This window comes from Haplochromis burtoni, unplaced genomic scaffold (assembly GCF_018398535.1).
Source record: "Haplochromis burtoni strain Fernald_Lab_line unplaced genomic scaffold, NCSU_Asbu1 Contig_1345, whole genome shotgun sequence".
Lineage (NCBI taxonomy): Eukaryota > Metazoa > Chordata > Actinopteri > Cichliformes > Cichlidae > Haplochromis > Haplochromis burtoni.
Window position 1 is genome coordinate 35,919 of NW_024583706.1, and position 17,623 is coordinate 53,541.

General features: G+C 41.3%; 1 protein-coding gene across 2 annotated transcripts; it reads right to left on the reverse strand.

Moving 5' to 3' along the window:
- Window positions 1-3,109: 3,109 nt before the first annotated feature.
- LOC121813262 (1-phosphatidylinositol 4,5-bisphosphate phosphodiesterase delta-4-like) lies at window positions 3,110-17,462 on the reverse strand. 2 transcript variants are annotated; one of them, XM_042216919.1, is made up of 4 exons: window positions 17,211-17,462; window positions 16,427-16,658; window positions 16,080-16,281; window positions 3,110-3,791 (listed from the first exon to the last, which is right to left on the reverse strand). In XM_042216919.1, the coding sequence occupies exons 1-4, from the start codon at window positions 17,289-17,291 to the stop codon at window positions 3,533-3,535; spliced, it is 774 nt and encodes a 257-aa protein (XP_042072853.1). In that variant the 5' UTR covers window positions 17,292-17,462; the 3' UTR covers window positions 3,110-3,532. The 2 variants fall into 2 exon arrangements, with proteins under 2 accessions (XP_042072853.1, XP_042072852.1); XM_042216918.1 differs by having other exon boundaries at window positions 16,427-17,462.
- Between the last annotated feature and the right edge of the window lie 161 nt (window positions 17,463-17,623).

Sequence of the window (17,623 nt, forward strand, 5' to 3'; positions counted from 1 at the left end):
GGACACTGGCGCCACCGGGCCCTCTGACCACCACCAGTAGGCAACGGGTGAAGTGTCTTGCCCAAGGACACAACAACCGAGACTGTCCAAGCCGGGGGTCGAACCGGCAACCTTCCAATTACAAGGCGAACTCCCAACTCTTGAGCCACGATCGCCCCTACAGTGGTGTGAAAAAGTGTTTGCACCCTTCCTGATTTCCTATATTTGTATGTTTGGCAAACTTAAATATTTCAGATCAAACCAATTAAAATATTATAACACAAGTTAACACAAAATGCAGTTTCAAAATGAAGTCGTTTATTATAAAGACAGGCCCTGTGTAAAAGTGACTGGACCCCAAACCTACTAACTGGTTGGCCAGCTTAGCATCTTAGCAGCAACAACTGCAATCAAGCATTTGTGATAACTGGAAGTCTTTTACAGCACTGTGGAGGAATTTTTTCCCACTCATCTTTGCAGAATTGTTGGGTTTCATTAACATTGGAGAGTTTTCAAGCATGAACTGTACTTTTAAGGTCAAGCCAGAACATGTCAGTTGGATTCAGGTCAGGACTTTGACTAGGCTACTCCAATATCTTCATTTGTTTTTCTTAAGCCATTCAAGTAGATTTGCTTGTCCATTTTGAATCCAGAGCCAAACCCAAGTGCACATTAGCTTCAGGTCACAAACAGATGGATGGACATTCTCCTTCAGGATGTTTTGCTACACAGCAGAATTCATGGTTCCATTTACCACAGCAGGTTTTCCAGGTCCTGAGGCAGGGAAACAGCCCCAGACCAACACACTACCACCACCATATTTTACTGTTGGTATGCTGTTCCTTTTCTGACAATGTGTTTACAGCTGTGTTACTTTTATGCCAGATGTAATGGGGCACATGCCTTCCAATAAGTTCAACTTTTCTTCTCGTTATTCCTCAGAATATTTTCCCAGAAGTCTTGGGCATCATCAAGATGTTTTCTGGGAAACCTGAGACTAGCCTTTAAGTTCCTTTTGCTCAGCAGTGGTTTTTGTCTTGGAACTCTGTGTCAAGGTCTGGCTGTGTGGCAGCCAGGATGAGGACCCAAACGCAGGACTCTGGAGACAAAACCTGAACTTAAGCAGCTTTATTGCCGATAACTACAAACTAAAAATACAAAACACTAAACTCTTGGCATAGTAGCTAGACACTAGAAAGCAAAGCATGGAGCACACAGCACAGGGGTAACATAACCGGAGGACTACCTGAAGACTGATGATGTGATGAGGAGCAAATACAAACTGAGGACTTAAATACACTGGATAACGAGAGGGTGGGCAACAGGTGGTAACACAGGTCATAACAGACAGAGGAGACAAAGGAAGAAATATAAGGAGAGTAACATGGGAACAGGTAAGGGAGACGAAACAGAGACATGGCTAAGAAACAAAGAGAGAGGGAGCGAGAGACACAACAGGCCAGGGAGACTAAGGAGTGCGCTAAAGACAGAACACAGAGACAAAGACTGTGGGAAATGAGAACAAGACTGACATACACAGGAAACAAAGGGAAAGGAAAACACTCAGGGAACTAGACCAGAACCACAAGGGATAAACACAATAAGAAAATCTCAAACACATAAGAAAACTGAACTAGGAAATATAAGTTACCCTAGGAATACGACAATAATGAATAACCAAGATTCAAAAGTCTTCAAATGCAAAACACTGGGTCAAAACCCAGGACCATGACACTCTGCCATGCATGCCATTTTTGCTCAGTCTCTTTCTTATGGTGGAGTCATGAACACTGACCTTAACTGAGGCAGCTGAGGCCTTGTTTGGATGTTGTTCTGGGGTCTTTGTGACCTCTTCGCCATTTGTGGACAATGGCTCTCACTGTGGTTCACTGTACTCCCACAGCTTTAAAAATGGCCTTATAAGGCCATAATAAAGCCATATAATGGTTTTCCAGACTGAGAGATCTCCATAAATGTGTTTCATATTAATTCCTGAATTTCCTTGGATCACAGCATGATGTCTGGCTTTTAAAGGTTCTATTGGTCTACCCCACTTTGTCAGGCAGGTCCTGTATAGTGATTTCTTGAATAAGAACAGGTGTTGGCAGTAATCAGGTCTGCGTAGAGAAACTGAACTCAGCTCTCCAAAGATGTCAGTTTATGTTAAAACGAGGGAGGGTCAGTCATTTTCACACAGGGCCACGCAGATTTGTTTTCTTTCCTTTTAATAATAAACACCCTCATTTATAAACTACAGTTTGTGTGTACCTGTGTTATCTTTATCTAAAATTTAAATTTACTTGATTATCTAAAACATTTAAATATGACAAGCATGTAAAAAAATTGGAAATCAGGAATTGGAAAGACACTTTTTCACACCACTGTATGATAACAGAAAACTTAAATGTCTGCACATCATCTCGGGTTGTGCCTGACTGGCTGTAAGACCAGCAGATGGATGGGCAATATTGAGTTTCCAACAAATATGAAATTTGGAATTAGATTCCTTTCATGTCAATTCAACAACCCATGCGTATAGAATTCAGCAGCCTTGCATACAAAGAAGCCATCATGCCTGGGACAGTGTCTGCTTTGCACACGCTGCTATACTCTTAGGCTCTCACAGATAGCTCTCTGCACCTTCTGCTTGTATGAATAAACTTACTTTTGACTGTCTGGAGGCAGAGCCCAAAGGAAGACGAGGTCTAATATGATTGGCCACTTTGATAGACATTTCAGGTTACATTAAACTGAAGTATACTGTGGCAGCAACAGAAACCATCTTTTAAACTGTATTTGTTTACAATTTGAAAAATGAGATTTGCCAAATTAACTATAAACAATTATTGTTTGCTGTGCAGTAGTGGAAATACTGACAACTGTCACTGGGTTACTTTACTGTTGAAGAAATATTTTAAACCAGAGGCTTCTAAGGCAAGTTCTGAAGCCACTGCACTGCTGTCCCATTAATCTGTTATACAGTATAACATACAGTGGTTTGAAAAGTATTCGGCCCCTTGAACTTTCCCACATTTTGTCACATTACAGCCACAAACATGAATCAGTTTTATTGGAATTCCAGGTGAAAGACCAACACAAAGTGGTGCACACGTGAGAAGTGGAACGAACATCATACATGATTCCAAACATTTTTACAAATAAATAAGTGCAAAGTGGGGTGTGCGCCAGTGATTGTGGAGTGGCTCCCACAGACAGCCCACTGCAGCCTCTTAATGGGTTCAGAGTCACCATGGGTTACATTCTCCATGTAGCTTACTGTGCAGCTCTCTCTTTCAGCACGGAGGGATGTCTCTCTAATATCCAAAGGACAGGGAGGTAATGAATATTAGTAAGGAGTAAAGCCATGTGAGTGGTCTGGAATAAAAAAAAAAGAGGTTTATGACTGTGATGACGGGGATGTATATGTGCAGGCAGGGCCTCACATGCGCCATTACAGGTCATCTGCTTTAAAGGTATGAGTAGATGTTTCTTCAGCCAGGACACATGGGGGTGTGATATCCTATACTAAATACATTGTACGTTGTTCTGTTTCTCAGGGAGCAGAGGTTTTAGGCAAAGCATTCTGCTTAAGCTGTAGGACAGCCATCAACCGAAACACTGCTATTCCCTTATAAAAGTGTAAAATAACCCACTCAGGTGATCCTACCTTGAAGGCATAGTTTCCAACTGCACTAACCACATCCTTGAAAAGTATCTTGGAGGTGAAAGTGTGTCCATGATATACAATGGGCTCTCCATTGGCACCATCCCAGCAGTCTACTTCAACACATCGGCAGCCACGATTCAGAGCCCTGAAGAACAAGGACAAATACAATCTTTCCTTTATTATTGATTCTGTTCTGGTTCACAGAAAGGTAAAAAATACAATGGCCATGAATATATCCTTCATCTTCTTCTTCTTCTTCTTCCTTCGATTGCTCCTACAGTGGATCATCTGCCTCCGTGTCACTTTATTTTTAGTATCCTCCACTGTCACACCAACCCTTTATATGTCCGTCACTACATCCCTGAACTTCCTCTGAGGTCTTCCTGTGTTCCCCCTTCCAAGCAGATCCATAATCATAATCCTTTGTCTAATATATCCACCATCTCTCCTCTGCACAAACCATTTCAACCTTGCTTCTCTAACTTTGTCTCCAAACTCCTCTACATGAACTATCCCTCTAATACACTCATTTTTTAAAAATGAAAATGTTATCATTGTCAACTCTGCCACCTCCGGCTTACCATCCTGTCTTTTTGTCAGTGCCACTTTTTCCAAACCATACATCATAGTCTGTCTCACTATGATCTTGTACACCTTCCCTTTCACTCTTGCTGCTATCCCTGTGTCACACATCATCCCTAACACTTCTCTCCACCCAGACAACCCTGCCTACACTCACTTGACCCCGTCTGCCTTTTATTCACACATTCTGGATTCTGGATTGCTTCTACTGACTTTCTGACAGGATCCTGTGTGAAAAAATCATTGCACCCCCCTGTTATAACTTAAATTAATGGTGGTGTATTATATCTTTGGAAAGCCGAGTTCAATTTCTCTAGCCACACCGAGACCTGATTACTGCCACCACCTGTTCTCAATCAAGAAATCACTTAAATAGGATCTGTCTGACAAAGTAGAGTAGGCCAAAAGATCCTCAAAATCTAGTACAGCGATGAAGATGTTAGAAAGACCCAAGAGAAACATCCAAAGACCCGAATGCCTCGCTTGGTTGAGGTCAGTGTTCGTGACTCCACCATGAGAAAGAGATCCTTCATGGCAGAGTTCAAAAACCACTGCTGAGCAAAAGGAGCACAAAGACTCATCTCAGTTATGCCTGAAAATATCTTAATGATCCCCAAGTCCTTTGGGAATATACTCTGAGCTGACGAGACAAAAGTTTAACTTTTTGGAAGGTGTGTGTCCCATATTGACATCCAGTGTAAAAGTAACACAGCATTTCAGAAAATGAACATCATACCAACAGTAAAATATGGTGGTGGTAGTGTGTTGGTCTGGGGCTCTTTTGCTGCCTGCCAGGACCTGGAAAACTTGCTGTGGTAAATGGAACCATGAATTCTCCCTTCTAGCAAAACATCCTGAAGAAGAATGTTCAGCCATCTGTTTGCGACCTCAAGCTGAAGGACACTTGGGTTCGGCAGCAGGACAGTGATTCAAAGCACAGTTGATCTTGCAATGACTTAAGAAAAACACACTGAACACTTTAGAGGGGCCTAGTGAAAGTGCTGCCCTGAATCTGATTGAGATGCTGGCAACAGGTTCTAATCCCAACGCATTATATACCAATTGTGACAAATCATCGCTATTTTAGGCGTTGGGAGTGCAAAGTCGTCTTCATTTTATGCATTGGGAAGGACAGCAGGCTGTTGGGAATGAGAGCAGGTTGGAATGAATCTATACATGTGCTTTACGTGTGAAATGAAAATAATAAACCTAACAAAGTATTATGTACCTAAAATCTGTTGGAATTATTTGCAATCGCCATATTGACTATATGGGTTTCTTGGTCTGCAGTGAACATGCTTCCTCTGCCCCAGCATCTGGTCAGCTAGCAGTTCTATAAAGTAACAGTTTCAGTATTGTTACATCTATGGTATTGTTGTGTTCCTCATTAGCATACGGCAGTGCTACAAGTCTTAGTGCAAAGTGACTGTACTAACCGATTCTCATTTCGAAATGTCCTTATGATGCTTGCTACAGTGTAGCGGCTCGAGTTAGGCTGAACCCGTTGGCCAGCTTCCCTCAGGGTCACTCCACGGTTGATTACATGGTCCACTATTGTAGCTCTGATGTCGTCAGTAATTCTATTTCTTACTCTTCTTACCCTTCCTCTTCCCCCTCCTCATCCTTGTCCTTGTCCTCTACCTTCACCTCCTTGTCCTTGTCGTCCTCTTCGTCCAACTTCTTCACCTCCACATCCTCTTCCTCGGCCTCCTCTACTTCTCACTCTTCTCACTCTTCCTGCTCCCTCCATTGTACTCCACACGGACAGCTTACCTGTAGCTTATTTATAGTGGGTAGGCTGATTGCAAAGTGAACTAATTATCTAACACAGTTTTCACATGAGACAGTGTGCCAGACAGTTGGCAAAATACTGTAAATAACAGCCATAAATGTGTATAGTTTTGCTAGGAGTGTGTTGATCATTTGGAAGCTGCGTGCAAAGCAGTGCTTGTGCTTTTAGTTTTGCAAACTCAGTGAGTGGTTTTGCTATAAGTATTAATAGTTTTAGGAATTGTGCTATAAGAATCACAGTTAGGGTTTAAGCATTCAGAAAAAACTGTATTGCTTCAATCTTAAATATGATCAACCTATCTCTAATAATCAGCTATGTACCACAGGCCTTCAAGCTGGCTGTAGTTAAACCTTTACTCAAAAAGGATCTCTAGACCCAGCAGTCTTAGCTAATTATAGGCCAATCTCCAACCTTCCTTTATATCAAACATCCTTGAAAGAGTAGTTGTCAAACAGCTAACAGATCATCTGCAGAGGAATGGTTTATTGGAAGAGTTTCAGCCAGCCTGAGGTTAATTATGGAGTTCCACAGGGTTCAGTGCTGGGACCAATCCTGTTTACATTATACATGCTTCCCTTAGGCAGCATCATTAGAAGACATAGCATACATTTACAGCTCGCAAGCTACTGTAGCCAAACCCAGGCAAATATCGCAGAATGCATTTTGTCCAAAACTCAAACAAGGCAGTTGCGGAGGAACGCAGAGTGGCGGAGTTTGAAATATTACTCTTTCTGGGTCACAAAATACATTTTTAAGATATTTTCACGTCAAATTCCCTGATGAAAAATGTTCTGTTCTTATTTAAACAGCTGACTTTGAATTTAATCTAACACTAAAAAGAAATATTTAAATTAAGGAGGAAACATTTTCATAATATCTTATCTTAATGACCTTGTAGTACCATATCACCCTATTAGAGCACTTCGCTCTCGCTCTGTAGGCCTACTTGTTGTTCCTAGAGTATTTAAAAGTAGAATGGGAGGTAGAGCCTTCAGTTTTCAGGCCCCTCTTCTGTGGAACCAGCTTCCAGTTTGGATTCAGGAGACAGACACTATCTCTACTTTTAAGATTAGGCTTCAAACTTTCCTTTTTGCTAAAGCATATAGTTAGGGCTGGACCAGGTGACCCTGAATCCTCCCTTAGTTATGCTGCAATAGACGTAGGCTGCCGGGGGATTCCCATGATGCATTGAGTTTTTCCTTTCCAGTCACCTTTCTCACTCACTATGTGTTAACAGACCTCTCTGCATTGAATCATATCTGTTATTAATCTCTGTCTCTCTTCCACAGCATGTCTTTATCCTGTCTTCCTTCTCTCACCCCAACCGATTGCAGCAGATGGCCCCGCCCCTCCCTGAGCCTGGTTCTGCTGGAGGTTTCTTCCTGTTAAAAGGAAGTTTGTCCTCCCCACTGTCGCCAAAGTGCTGCTCATAGGGGGTCATATGATTGTTGGGTTTTTCTCTGTATCTATTAGTGTACGATCTACTGTGCAATATAAAACGCCTTGAGGTGACTGTTGCTGTGACTTGGCGCTATATAAATAAAATTGAATTGAATATTAATTTCCAAACTAAGACTATTAGCAAATCTTTCATGGTATCCCTTGTGTTATTCTAATATTTTCATTGATACATTTAATGGATGAGAAATAATCACTTAAAAATAATATGATGTCAAGGCCCTCTCTTTATTTTATTAAACTCAGCGGAGTATAGTGATAAGAATGTTTTCCAGTTAGAAAAGCTAGTCAACTGTGGGCACGAGTGAGCCCTATATTCCACATAAAGACTTTGAAAAGCTTATCCACGCCTTCATTAGTTCTAGATTGGACTATTGCAACTGGCTATATTTCGGCCTCCAATTCTCTCTCCTCCAATGCTTGCAATTAGTTCAAAAATGCCGCAGCACACCTCTTAACTGGCTCCAGAAGGCATGATCACATCACCCCTGATCTAGCCAATCTACACTGGCTCCCCAACAAATACCATATCGTTTTTAAAATCCTTTTGTATACTTTTAGAATTTTAAATAACCTGGCACCAAGTTACCTAACTGACCTCATCGACTTGTATAGCCCCATAAGAGCATTTAGATCCTCTAACCAACTGCTCTTAGTGCAACCAAGGCTCCGCCGAAAGACTAGAGTTAGACTTAAATCGCTCTTAAAAACTCACTTGTTTAATCTAGCCTTTTAAGCACATTAGTTCGGACTTCCACCTGGTCTGCATTTGTGCTACATAACTGTAACTGTTTTTGTTGTCTTTTGTTGTAACCTGCATTCCGGCACTTGTGTGAAGCACTTTTATGGACACTGGTCCTTTTTAAATGTGCTATAGAAATAAACATTCATTGATTGATTGATTGACTGATTGACTGATTGATTGATTGATTGAGAAGAAAATTCTGAAATCAATTAAATCATTGTCTACTTACTTTTAAAATTTAGAATTTTACATTTAAATTTAAAAAGTAGACGTTGTGGGAAGCATTAAGCCACTTTGCTCTGTTTTAAGTGTCGTAAATAGAATTGAATTGAATTGCCCTTTATTTCCATTGCACATGTAAAATTAAATTATGGGTGCTCCACACCAACTGTGGATAAATAAAATATAAATAGTAAGACAGCAGGTATAAATAACAAACAGGAGAAATATATACAATCAAGACGAATCTATTAAAAACAATAGAAAAGGAACACGTTGGAGAAAAGGTTGCAAAGTGCTTGAAAGTAGAGCAAAGGACTTGGTCTGAGTAGAGTCTGTGTGTGATTGGCCTTAGTGATGAGAGTTACTCAGACCATGGCTCATATTGATGAGGTGGGTGGGCAGGGGTGGGTTTTGCGAGGAAAGTGTTTGCTGATAGTGTTTGACCCCTGTGTACCAAACACCATAGCAGTAGGAGAGAACGCTTTCCATTGAGGAGTCGTAGAAGGCCAGTTGCATCTTCCAGTACAGGTTATTCTCCCTGAGGACACAGAGGAAGTGAATCCGCTGCTGGGCCTTCTTTACCGGGGCGATGGTGTTTGTGAAGCCATTCTCCATTTGTAAGGTGGGGAGTGGACCTGCCTGTGCCTCCCAAAGTTCATGATAAGTTGTTTCAGGTCCTCCCTGGACGACCTGCTTGTGGTGTGCTTGTGTGCTCTCTCCCTTTTTTCCTTCTCCCCGCCCTCTGGGTGTGCTTCTGGGAGAGTGAGAGTGTGGCGACCCCTGACCCGGAAGTGTCTCCGCTCAGCAGCCAACACACTTGTACCTAATCTTCAACCCAGCTGTCACTAATCAGCCCCCATTTTGAGCTGAGGTAACGGTGTGTCCGGATGGCAGTCGACGCTGGTTTGTACTCGTAAGTAAAGTGTGCTCGTTATTGGTGATGTAGCTTTAGCTGGTTAACCTGCTCATCTGTTGTTGTCGCTTGTCTTTTAGGAGGAAAAGTACGGGGAGGAGGGTTGGAGAGAAGAAGCTTGCTAGGATTACCACTGGGGAGACTCACCTGCACCACTACTGGGAATTTGGAGAAAAGCACTGTTGGACTATTGCACTTCTTTTCATGTTTAAGACTGTTTTTTTGGGACTGTAAATAAACCCACTGTCTGCTTTGCATCCAGAGCTTCACGACTGAGTCTGTATTTCCCATTACCCGTGATAGGATGTTCAGTTTTCGGTTATTTTCTGAGCACCAAGGGGACAAGTTCTCCAACAGAAACCTGGACTCTCCGTAGCAAGTGTCCAGTTACCAAGACCCTCTGAAGGTCTACTAGAAGATGTGGCCTGGCTCAAAAATGAACAGCTACAAGAAGAAGTGCCCTCCATGGAGAAGGAGACAAGAAGCCAAGATCAAGCCATAATGGAGGGAAGTTAGCCAACTATCGGAGCTGTAGAAAGGTGCGATGATAAAAGAGGTACCTAACAGTAGCACCCCCAGGCTTCTACCTTTAAAACCCAGAGAGCAGCCAAATGGCTGGTAGGCTTTTAGCTAAGCTTTAGCTTCAGCCAAGTGGAAGCTAAATTGGCTAGTCATTCATATGTATATTAGGTTGTTACCTGGGAATTCTGGAGGGAGGGGAGTGGGGGTGTGTGGATGAGGGGGTGGGAGAGCTGCTAAAAGCTGTGAACTTCCTTTTGTGTTCGTCTTGATGCATTCTCAATCATCCAGGGAAATAAATCTCCAAAAGTCACCAACTTGGAGTGTTTCAGTTTGCCATCTTAGGGAGAAATCAACACACATGGGTGTATGTCCTTTGTTGCTGAGATTTATTGATAAAAACAGTACAAAAAACCAACCATTTGTACACATATATACAAATGGCCTGCTGAGTGGTGCACGGAGCATGTTCATTGGTTCATGGACCTCCCTGAACTAATGGCATTTATTGCAATTGTTATCTTGACACATGGCTCTTTTTCCAGGGCTAGGTGTGGAGGGTTGTGTCCAAAGCAACTGTTCTTTTCTTGCCTTCTTCCCAGCTACATGAGAGTGAGCCAACTCTCATTACTACATTTTCAGAAAGTCTCTCCCCAGTGGGACGATTGGGGTCCTTGCCAAGATATGGGAAGACATTGCAAATGTACTTGGATTTTAGGTCGCAAGCCACCCAAAACTTGATCCCAAACTTGTCAGGTTTACTTGCAATATACTGCAGGAAACAGCACCGAGTCTTTGATGGGAAAAGCTGTTCATCAACGGTGATATGTAGACCAGGGTTGTAGCACGTGATGCAGTTGGTGACAAATGATCCCCACAAACTGGAAATTGCAGCGAACTTATCAGTCTTTGCTCGATCACAGCGGGTGGACTTGTCATCAAAGCGTAGGTGTTGCATGATGTCTTGGAAGCGGTTTCGTGCCATAGTTCCAATTATCTGTGGGTTTCCCAGGTTTGCTGACCAGCAGTCATTTAGAGATGGAACCCTGTTAACCCCCCCAAGATGACAATTGCAATAAATGCCATTAGTTCAGGGAGGTCCATGAACCAATGAACATGCTCCATGCACCACTCAGCAGGCCATTTGTAAATATGTGTACAAATGGTTGTTTTTTTGTACTGTTTTTATCAATAAATCTCAGCAACAAAGGACAGACACCCACGTGTGTTGATTTCTCCCTAAGATGGCAAACTGAAAAACTCCAAGTTGGTGACTTTTGGAGATTTATTTCCCTGGATGATTGAGAATGCATCAAGACGAACACAAAAGGAAGTTCTCTGTCACAATCTGGCGAGGGCAGACTGTATGAATTGAGAAAAGGACCCAAAACGCAGACTCCAAGGAACAGGGAACAGAACTTGAAATGTTAACAAAAGGCGAGCCGTTTAATATGGCTGGTAGAAAAGGTACAAACAAAGGGCAAGGCAAAGTGAAGCAAAATTACCACAAACCTAAACTGGGGAATCTAAACAAACAATAAGAAAAACCTAGACAAGAAACTTGGAAGCATGGCATGGCATCGGAAACATGGCGTGGACAACAGACGACCTGACAATCACACACTGTAAAAAGAGGACTTAAATACACAGGAGGTGATTAGGGGAAGTGGAGACACATGAGGAAACAGCTGACTAGGATAAACATAATGATGCACAGGCAAGAGTAAAACTAACCGCATGAGCACAGAACACAAGACCCCTTTTCAAAATAAAACAGGAAACATGCAGACTTAGACACGAGAACCAGAACTTGACAACGTAAGACACAGACATGAAACGCATGAAGAGCAGGGGAGATTAAACGGAGGGGGAAACAATAAGAACTAGAAACACTTAGGCATGATAATACAAACTTGATAACATAAGACATGCAGCATGAAACACGAAGGGTGAGGGGAAGCTTAAATACAGGGGAAGAAAACACAAGGAGTCTAATAACCAAATGAACTTAGATAACCTAATGAACAAAATAAACTCAAACTTAAAACGCTGGGTCAAAAGACCCAGGACCATGACATTCTCAGCTTTTAGCAGCTCGCCCACCCCCTCATCCACACACCCCCACTCCCCTCCCTCCAGAATTCCCAGGTAACAACCTAATTTACATATGAGCCAATTTAGCTTCCACTTGGCTGAAGCTAAAGCTTAGCTAAAAGCCTACCAGCCATTTGGCTGCTCTCCGGGTTTTAAAAGTAGAAAAGCCAAATGGCTGCTCTCCGGGAGTTTAAGTCTAAAAAGTGCTGTTCATAACTGAATCCTTGGAAACTCCCAACCAAAGACTCACAGCCTTGGCCAGCTGCTTAAAGAGGTATGCCAGAGAGAAAAAAAAACAAGCTGAACTCCACTGAACCACCCAAGGAGTACTCTTAGTGGCAGAGCACACTTAAAGACAGCACACTTAAAGGAAAGAGGAACAATTTTTTTGACTGACCAACGCGTTTCGGCTTGTGGCCTTCATCAGGGTCATAGTAACACATACAGGGAGTGCAGAATTATTAGGCAAATGAGTATTTTGTCCACATCATCCTCTTCATGCATGTTGTCTTACTCCAAGCTGTATAGGCTCGAAAGCCTACTACCAATTAAGCATATTAGGTGATGTGCATCTCTGTAATGAGAAGGGGTGTGGTCTAATGACATCAACACCCTATATCAGGTGTGCATAATTATTAGGCAACGTCCTTTCCTTTGGCAAAATGGGTCAAAAGAAGGACTTGACAGGCTCAGAAAAGTCAAAAATAGTGAGATATCTTGCAGAGGGATGCAGCAGTCTCAAAATTGCAAAGCTTCTGAAGCGTGATCATCGAACAATCAAGCGTTTCATTCAAAATAGTCAACAGGGTCGCAAGAAGCGTGTGGAAAAACCAAGGCGCAAAATAACTGCCCATGAACTGAGAAAAGTCAAGCGTGCAGCTGCCAAGATGCCACTTGCCACCAGTTTGGCCATATTTCAGAGCTGCAACATCACTGGAGTGCCCAAAAGCACAAGGTGTGCAATACTCAGAGACATGGCCAAGGTAAGAAAGGCTGAAAGACGACCACCACTGAACAAGACACACAAGCTGAAACGTCAAGACTGGGCCAAGAAATATCTCAAGACTGGTTTTTCTAAGGTTTTATGGACTGATGAAATGAGAGTGAGTCTTGATGGGCCAGATGGATGGGCCCGTGGCTGGATTGGTAAAGGGCAGAGAGCTCCAGTCCGACTCAGACGCCAGCAAGGTGGAGGTGGAGTACTGGTTTGGGCTGGTATCATCAAAGATGAGCTTGTGGGGCCTTTTCGGGTTGAGGATGGAGTCAAGCTCAACTCCCAGTCCTACTGCCAGTTTCTGGAAGACACCTTCTTCAAGCAGTGGTACAGGAAGAAGTCTGCATCCTTCAAGAAAAACATGATTTTCATGCAGGACAATGCTCCATCACACGCGTCCAAGTACTCCACAGCGTGGCTGGCAAGAAAGGGTATAAAAGAAGAAAAACTAATGACATGGCCTCCTTGTTCACCTGATCTGAACCCCATTGAGAACCTGTGGTCCATCATCAAATGTGAGATTTACAAGGAGGGAAAACAGTACACCTCTCTGAACAGTGTCTGGGAGGCTGTGGTTGCTGCTGCACGCAATGTTGATGGTGAACAGATCAAAACACTGACAGAATCCATGGATGGCAGGCTTTTGAGTGTCCTTGCAAAGAAAGGTGGCTATATTGGTCGCTGATTTGTTTTTGTTTTGTTTTTGAATGTCAGAAATGTATATTTGTGAATGTGGAGATGTTATATTGGTTTCACTGGTAAAAATAAATAATTGAAATGGGTATATATTTGTTTTTTGTTAAGTTGCCTAATAATTATGCACAGTAATAGTCACCTGCACACACAGATATCCCCCTAAAATAGCTAAAACTAAAAACAAACTAAAAACTACTTCCACAAACATTCAGCTTTGATATTAATGAGTTTTTTGGGTTCATTGAGAACATGGTTGTTGTTCAATAATAAAATTATTCCTCAAAAATACAACTTGCCTAATAATTCTGCACTCCCTGTATGAAGTGTGCTTCAGAAAACAGAAAAAAATTCAAATGAACCAATCACATCTTCATAGATAAATCAGCTGATATATAACAGGTTGGTATTGGTTAATCGGTTAAGTCATGCCCAAGTAAATACTGGCCTAGATCATTAATGATGAAGACGGGGGGGAGGAGACATAATCCCCACCTGTCTTAAAATAATACATGCATGAAATACATAAGAAGAATATTACAAATATACAAAAATGATTACAAAGGAAAGCATTTAATTATTAATGATCTAGTCCAGTATTTACTTGTGCGTGACTTAAGCAAACCAAAATGATCAAAATTGATGATAATCCAACTTTGGACTACGAATACGTACTGATAAATCTCAACCTGATGAATTAGCTGTGAGCAACCATGTTTTGGCTTACTGTGCAATTTTACAAACCCCTACTCTTTCAAGGTACTACTCTCTAGAAGTATCTCTGGACAAGCTAGCATATTGTAGACACACTTGTTAGAAGGAGTGGTTCACTAGCTACCCCAGCTCTTCATGTGCAACATATTTTTGAATAATGTTGGTGTGAATTTGATCAAAGCATGGTACACAGCAAATTCAAAAGTGTTAAATGTTTTTGGTGTTAATAGTCTCCTTGCAAAAGTAGAGTTAATTTTACTCTAAGCAGAGTCACATTCTTTTAATGTAACTCTGAGGTGTAAAATGATAGTAGTTAAAATCGAGTGTTAAAAATGAGTGTTTCTCTGTCAAATCTGGAGGTGTTACAATGGAAACATTAACTCTTGACCTCTTAACTCTGAACTCCTAGCAGGGGCTATGACACCAACAGAGTAAATTCACAGACTCCGCCCCCAGCACGGCTCCAATCGAAGCTGAAGTGAAGCCGTTTCAGAACATTTTGCTCTACATATTTGAGTTGTTTGCCATGCTTGGTAAGTCATTTTTTCAAAGATTGTTTCAATTATTATTATGAGCTTTTACTTCTGTGGCTCTTTGGAGTTGAGACAAAGCTGTGTGAAAGGCATTAGCCATGTTGCTCGCTGATAGCATAATATTCTGTTTTAGCTAGCTGAAAGGTATTGTTTGCGGGCAAATACCACAGCCTTGAAAAAAGCTTGCATGTGAATTTTCAGTCAAACTTTGGTCAAATACACCTAAAACAATGTCTAGAATGTGAAATGTTGGTATAATGGTGCTACTTGAAGCCTGAAAACGATCGCCCATAAAAAACGAGCAAACAGCAGTAGCAGACGTCCTGACTGGATTCTACGTTAGCATAGATCCCTCCAGAGTTTTGTGCACACGGTTTAGGTAAAAATGAAAAAGGTTGAGGTTTTACATTTAGTTCAGTATTACCTGTTGCCTGTGTCCTTGTCTTTTGGGAAAATACTTTACACAAGTAATGGCTCAAAGAGGATTCCTTTTTTTTTTACTGTGCTGCAATTGTTTACTGGATTATTTGTGCCATTAATTAGTGTCAACTAATTTTTATTCAATCTCCGCACAGGATATGCTTGTGAAGATGGAATATGGGGGAGAGCAGAAGTGCGTTGAAGTTCCACAAAGGGATGAATGAAGGACATGCATATTGTATTGAAGAAATAAGTGATGAGAATGCTGTTATTTGCATTTACCATGTCAGACCTTTTGATAAACAAAATTCTAATGAAAGTGAGAACATGTATACTGTTACATCTTTCAGAAAATGTTTTGAAATTGTGGTGCACAGTTCAGAATAAATGTTTTTCAAAAACCATTGCATCTTTTTAGTAAATGTTTATTTCCAAAAGAAATTTCTAGAAGTTCAGAACAGTAAAATTCCCGCTTTTTAGAATGAATTAGAAGATAACTCTTACGTAGTTAAACTAAAATACTCTTTGAGAGTTAATATATAAACTCTTAACACCAAGTGTTAAATTATCAACTCCAGACAGATTTGGTGTTTAACACTAAATCAGAGTTAACGTACCAACTCTCCAAAAAGAGTTAAATTAACACTCTCTGGTGTGGACCCATATAGACACTTTAATAGTGTTGAAATCAAATCCGACAGTGTTAATTTGGACATGCTGGATTTGCTGTGTAATTTTAAGCCAGTACTGCTACCTGATGTATCCCTCCACACTGCTTTGTCCTCTGAGCTGGTCCTCCATCAGGTAGGTGTTGTGGGACGATGAGATGAAATAATGACAGAGTGGCTGAGTCATGTCCTGAAAGATCCCCCTCTGCTGTGGGTTAAAAATGGAGCCTTCAGCTGAGCCGAGGTACATCAAAAAGCCATCAAATGTCATGGCATTCATGCGCTTGGCTGGAATGACAGTAAGATGGTGTCAATGGTGTAATGTGCTAACTGTACCATAAAATCTCATGAGGGAATAGACTGATCCTAATGTCATAAAAATTATATTCAAACAAAACATCAAGATGCAGTGTATTCTTTACAATGTGTGCACCTTTGTCCGAGGGTTCATAGCACTCAATGAGCTGCTTAGCATGCAGTCGGATATCATCCCCCTCAAGCTGTTCCTCTCTAAGGAAGTCCTCCAGGTTGCTTTGGGATAGCTTCTGACCATCAACAGAGTATTCCTGAAATACCTTCAGTACATCCTCTCGCTGAGTCAACATCTTGTAGAAGAGCACAAACTCATCATTCTCCAGGGTACCTGATTGGGACTTATCAGCCATCTGAGACAAGAGGCAAAAAATGTGTACTGTAGCCAGGTGGACAGATGCATCAAAGTGTAAGATCTTGTTGAAAAATAAATATATATTCTTAATGCTTATTTGCTGATTAGATTGTTTTATGAGAGGCCCAAACTTCAGTGTAAAACTAGGTCGCAGGCTGACAGGAAACTGCATGCTTTTGCAAAAATAGGAGCTGCAAGCCGAAAGTGAAACTAAGTAGAGTGTTTGATCGAAACTTAAAGTGTGTGTGACGTCTAGATGAAGTATATAAATAACCAAGCTTCCTGTTTTTGCCTGAGACTTGAGCTGGCGTTGCTGTGTGTGCCTAGTATCCATATTCTGGAATATGTCAAATTAAAGATCTTTTGAGTTAGACCACTTTGAGCCGTGACTTTCTTGTTCGTTGAAGAATACAAAGAACTGGATTTAATAATCTCCTAATCCTAGTACCAAGAAAATTACAACAGAACCCAAACAACCTTAATACTGAATATTTAAATCACAGGAATGTGTATACTTTGTTAGTATACACATTTAGTACAGGTCTCTCACTGTAAAAAGGTGGTGAGCATGATGTTCATTCATGTCCACATTCATCATCTTCAGCAGGTCTTGCACTTCCTTAAAGTTCATCCTGCCATCATTGTTCTTGTCTGCCTTTTTGAACCATTCACCAATCCATCTGAGTACAACAATCAAGGAACTTTCTAATAAAACTTTTTTTTTGATACAGTAATGGTACAATGGTCACTGTAAAGATAGACAGACAGATACCTTATTGATCTCACAAGGGAAATTGTTACCTAACAGCATCATGACAAAGAATAAAAATAGCAAAGTCACAATAAACACCACAATTAAAAGAGTCACAGGGGCCTGGTAAGGGCTTATACTATGACAAAGTGCAGTATGTATATCTATCTATCTATCTATCTATCTATCTATCTATCTATCTATCTATCTAT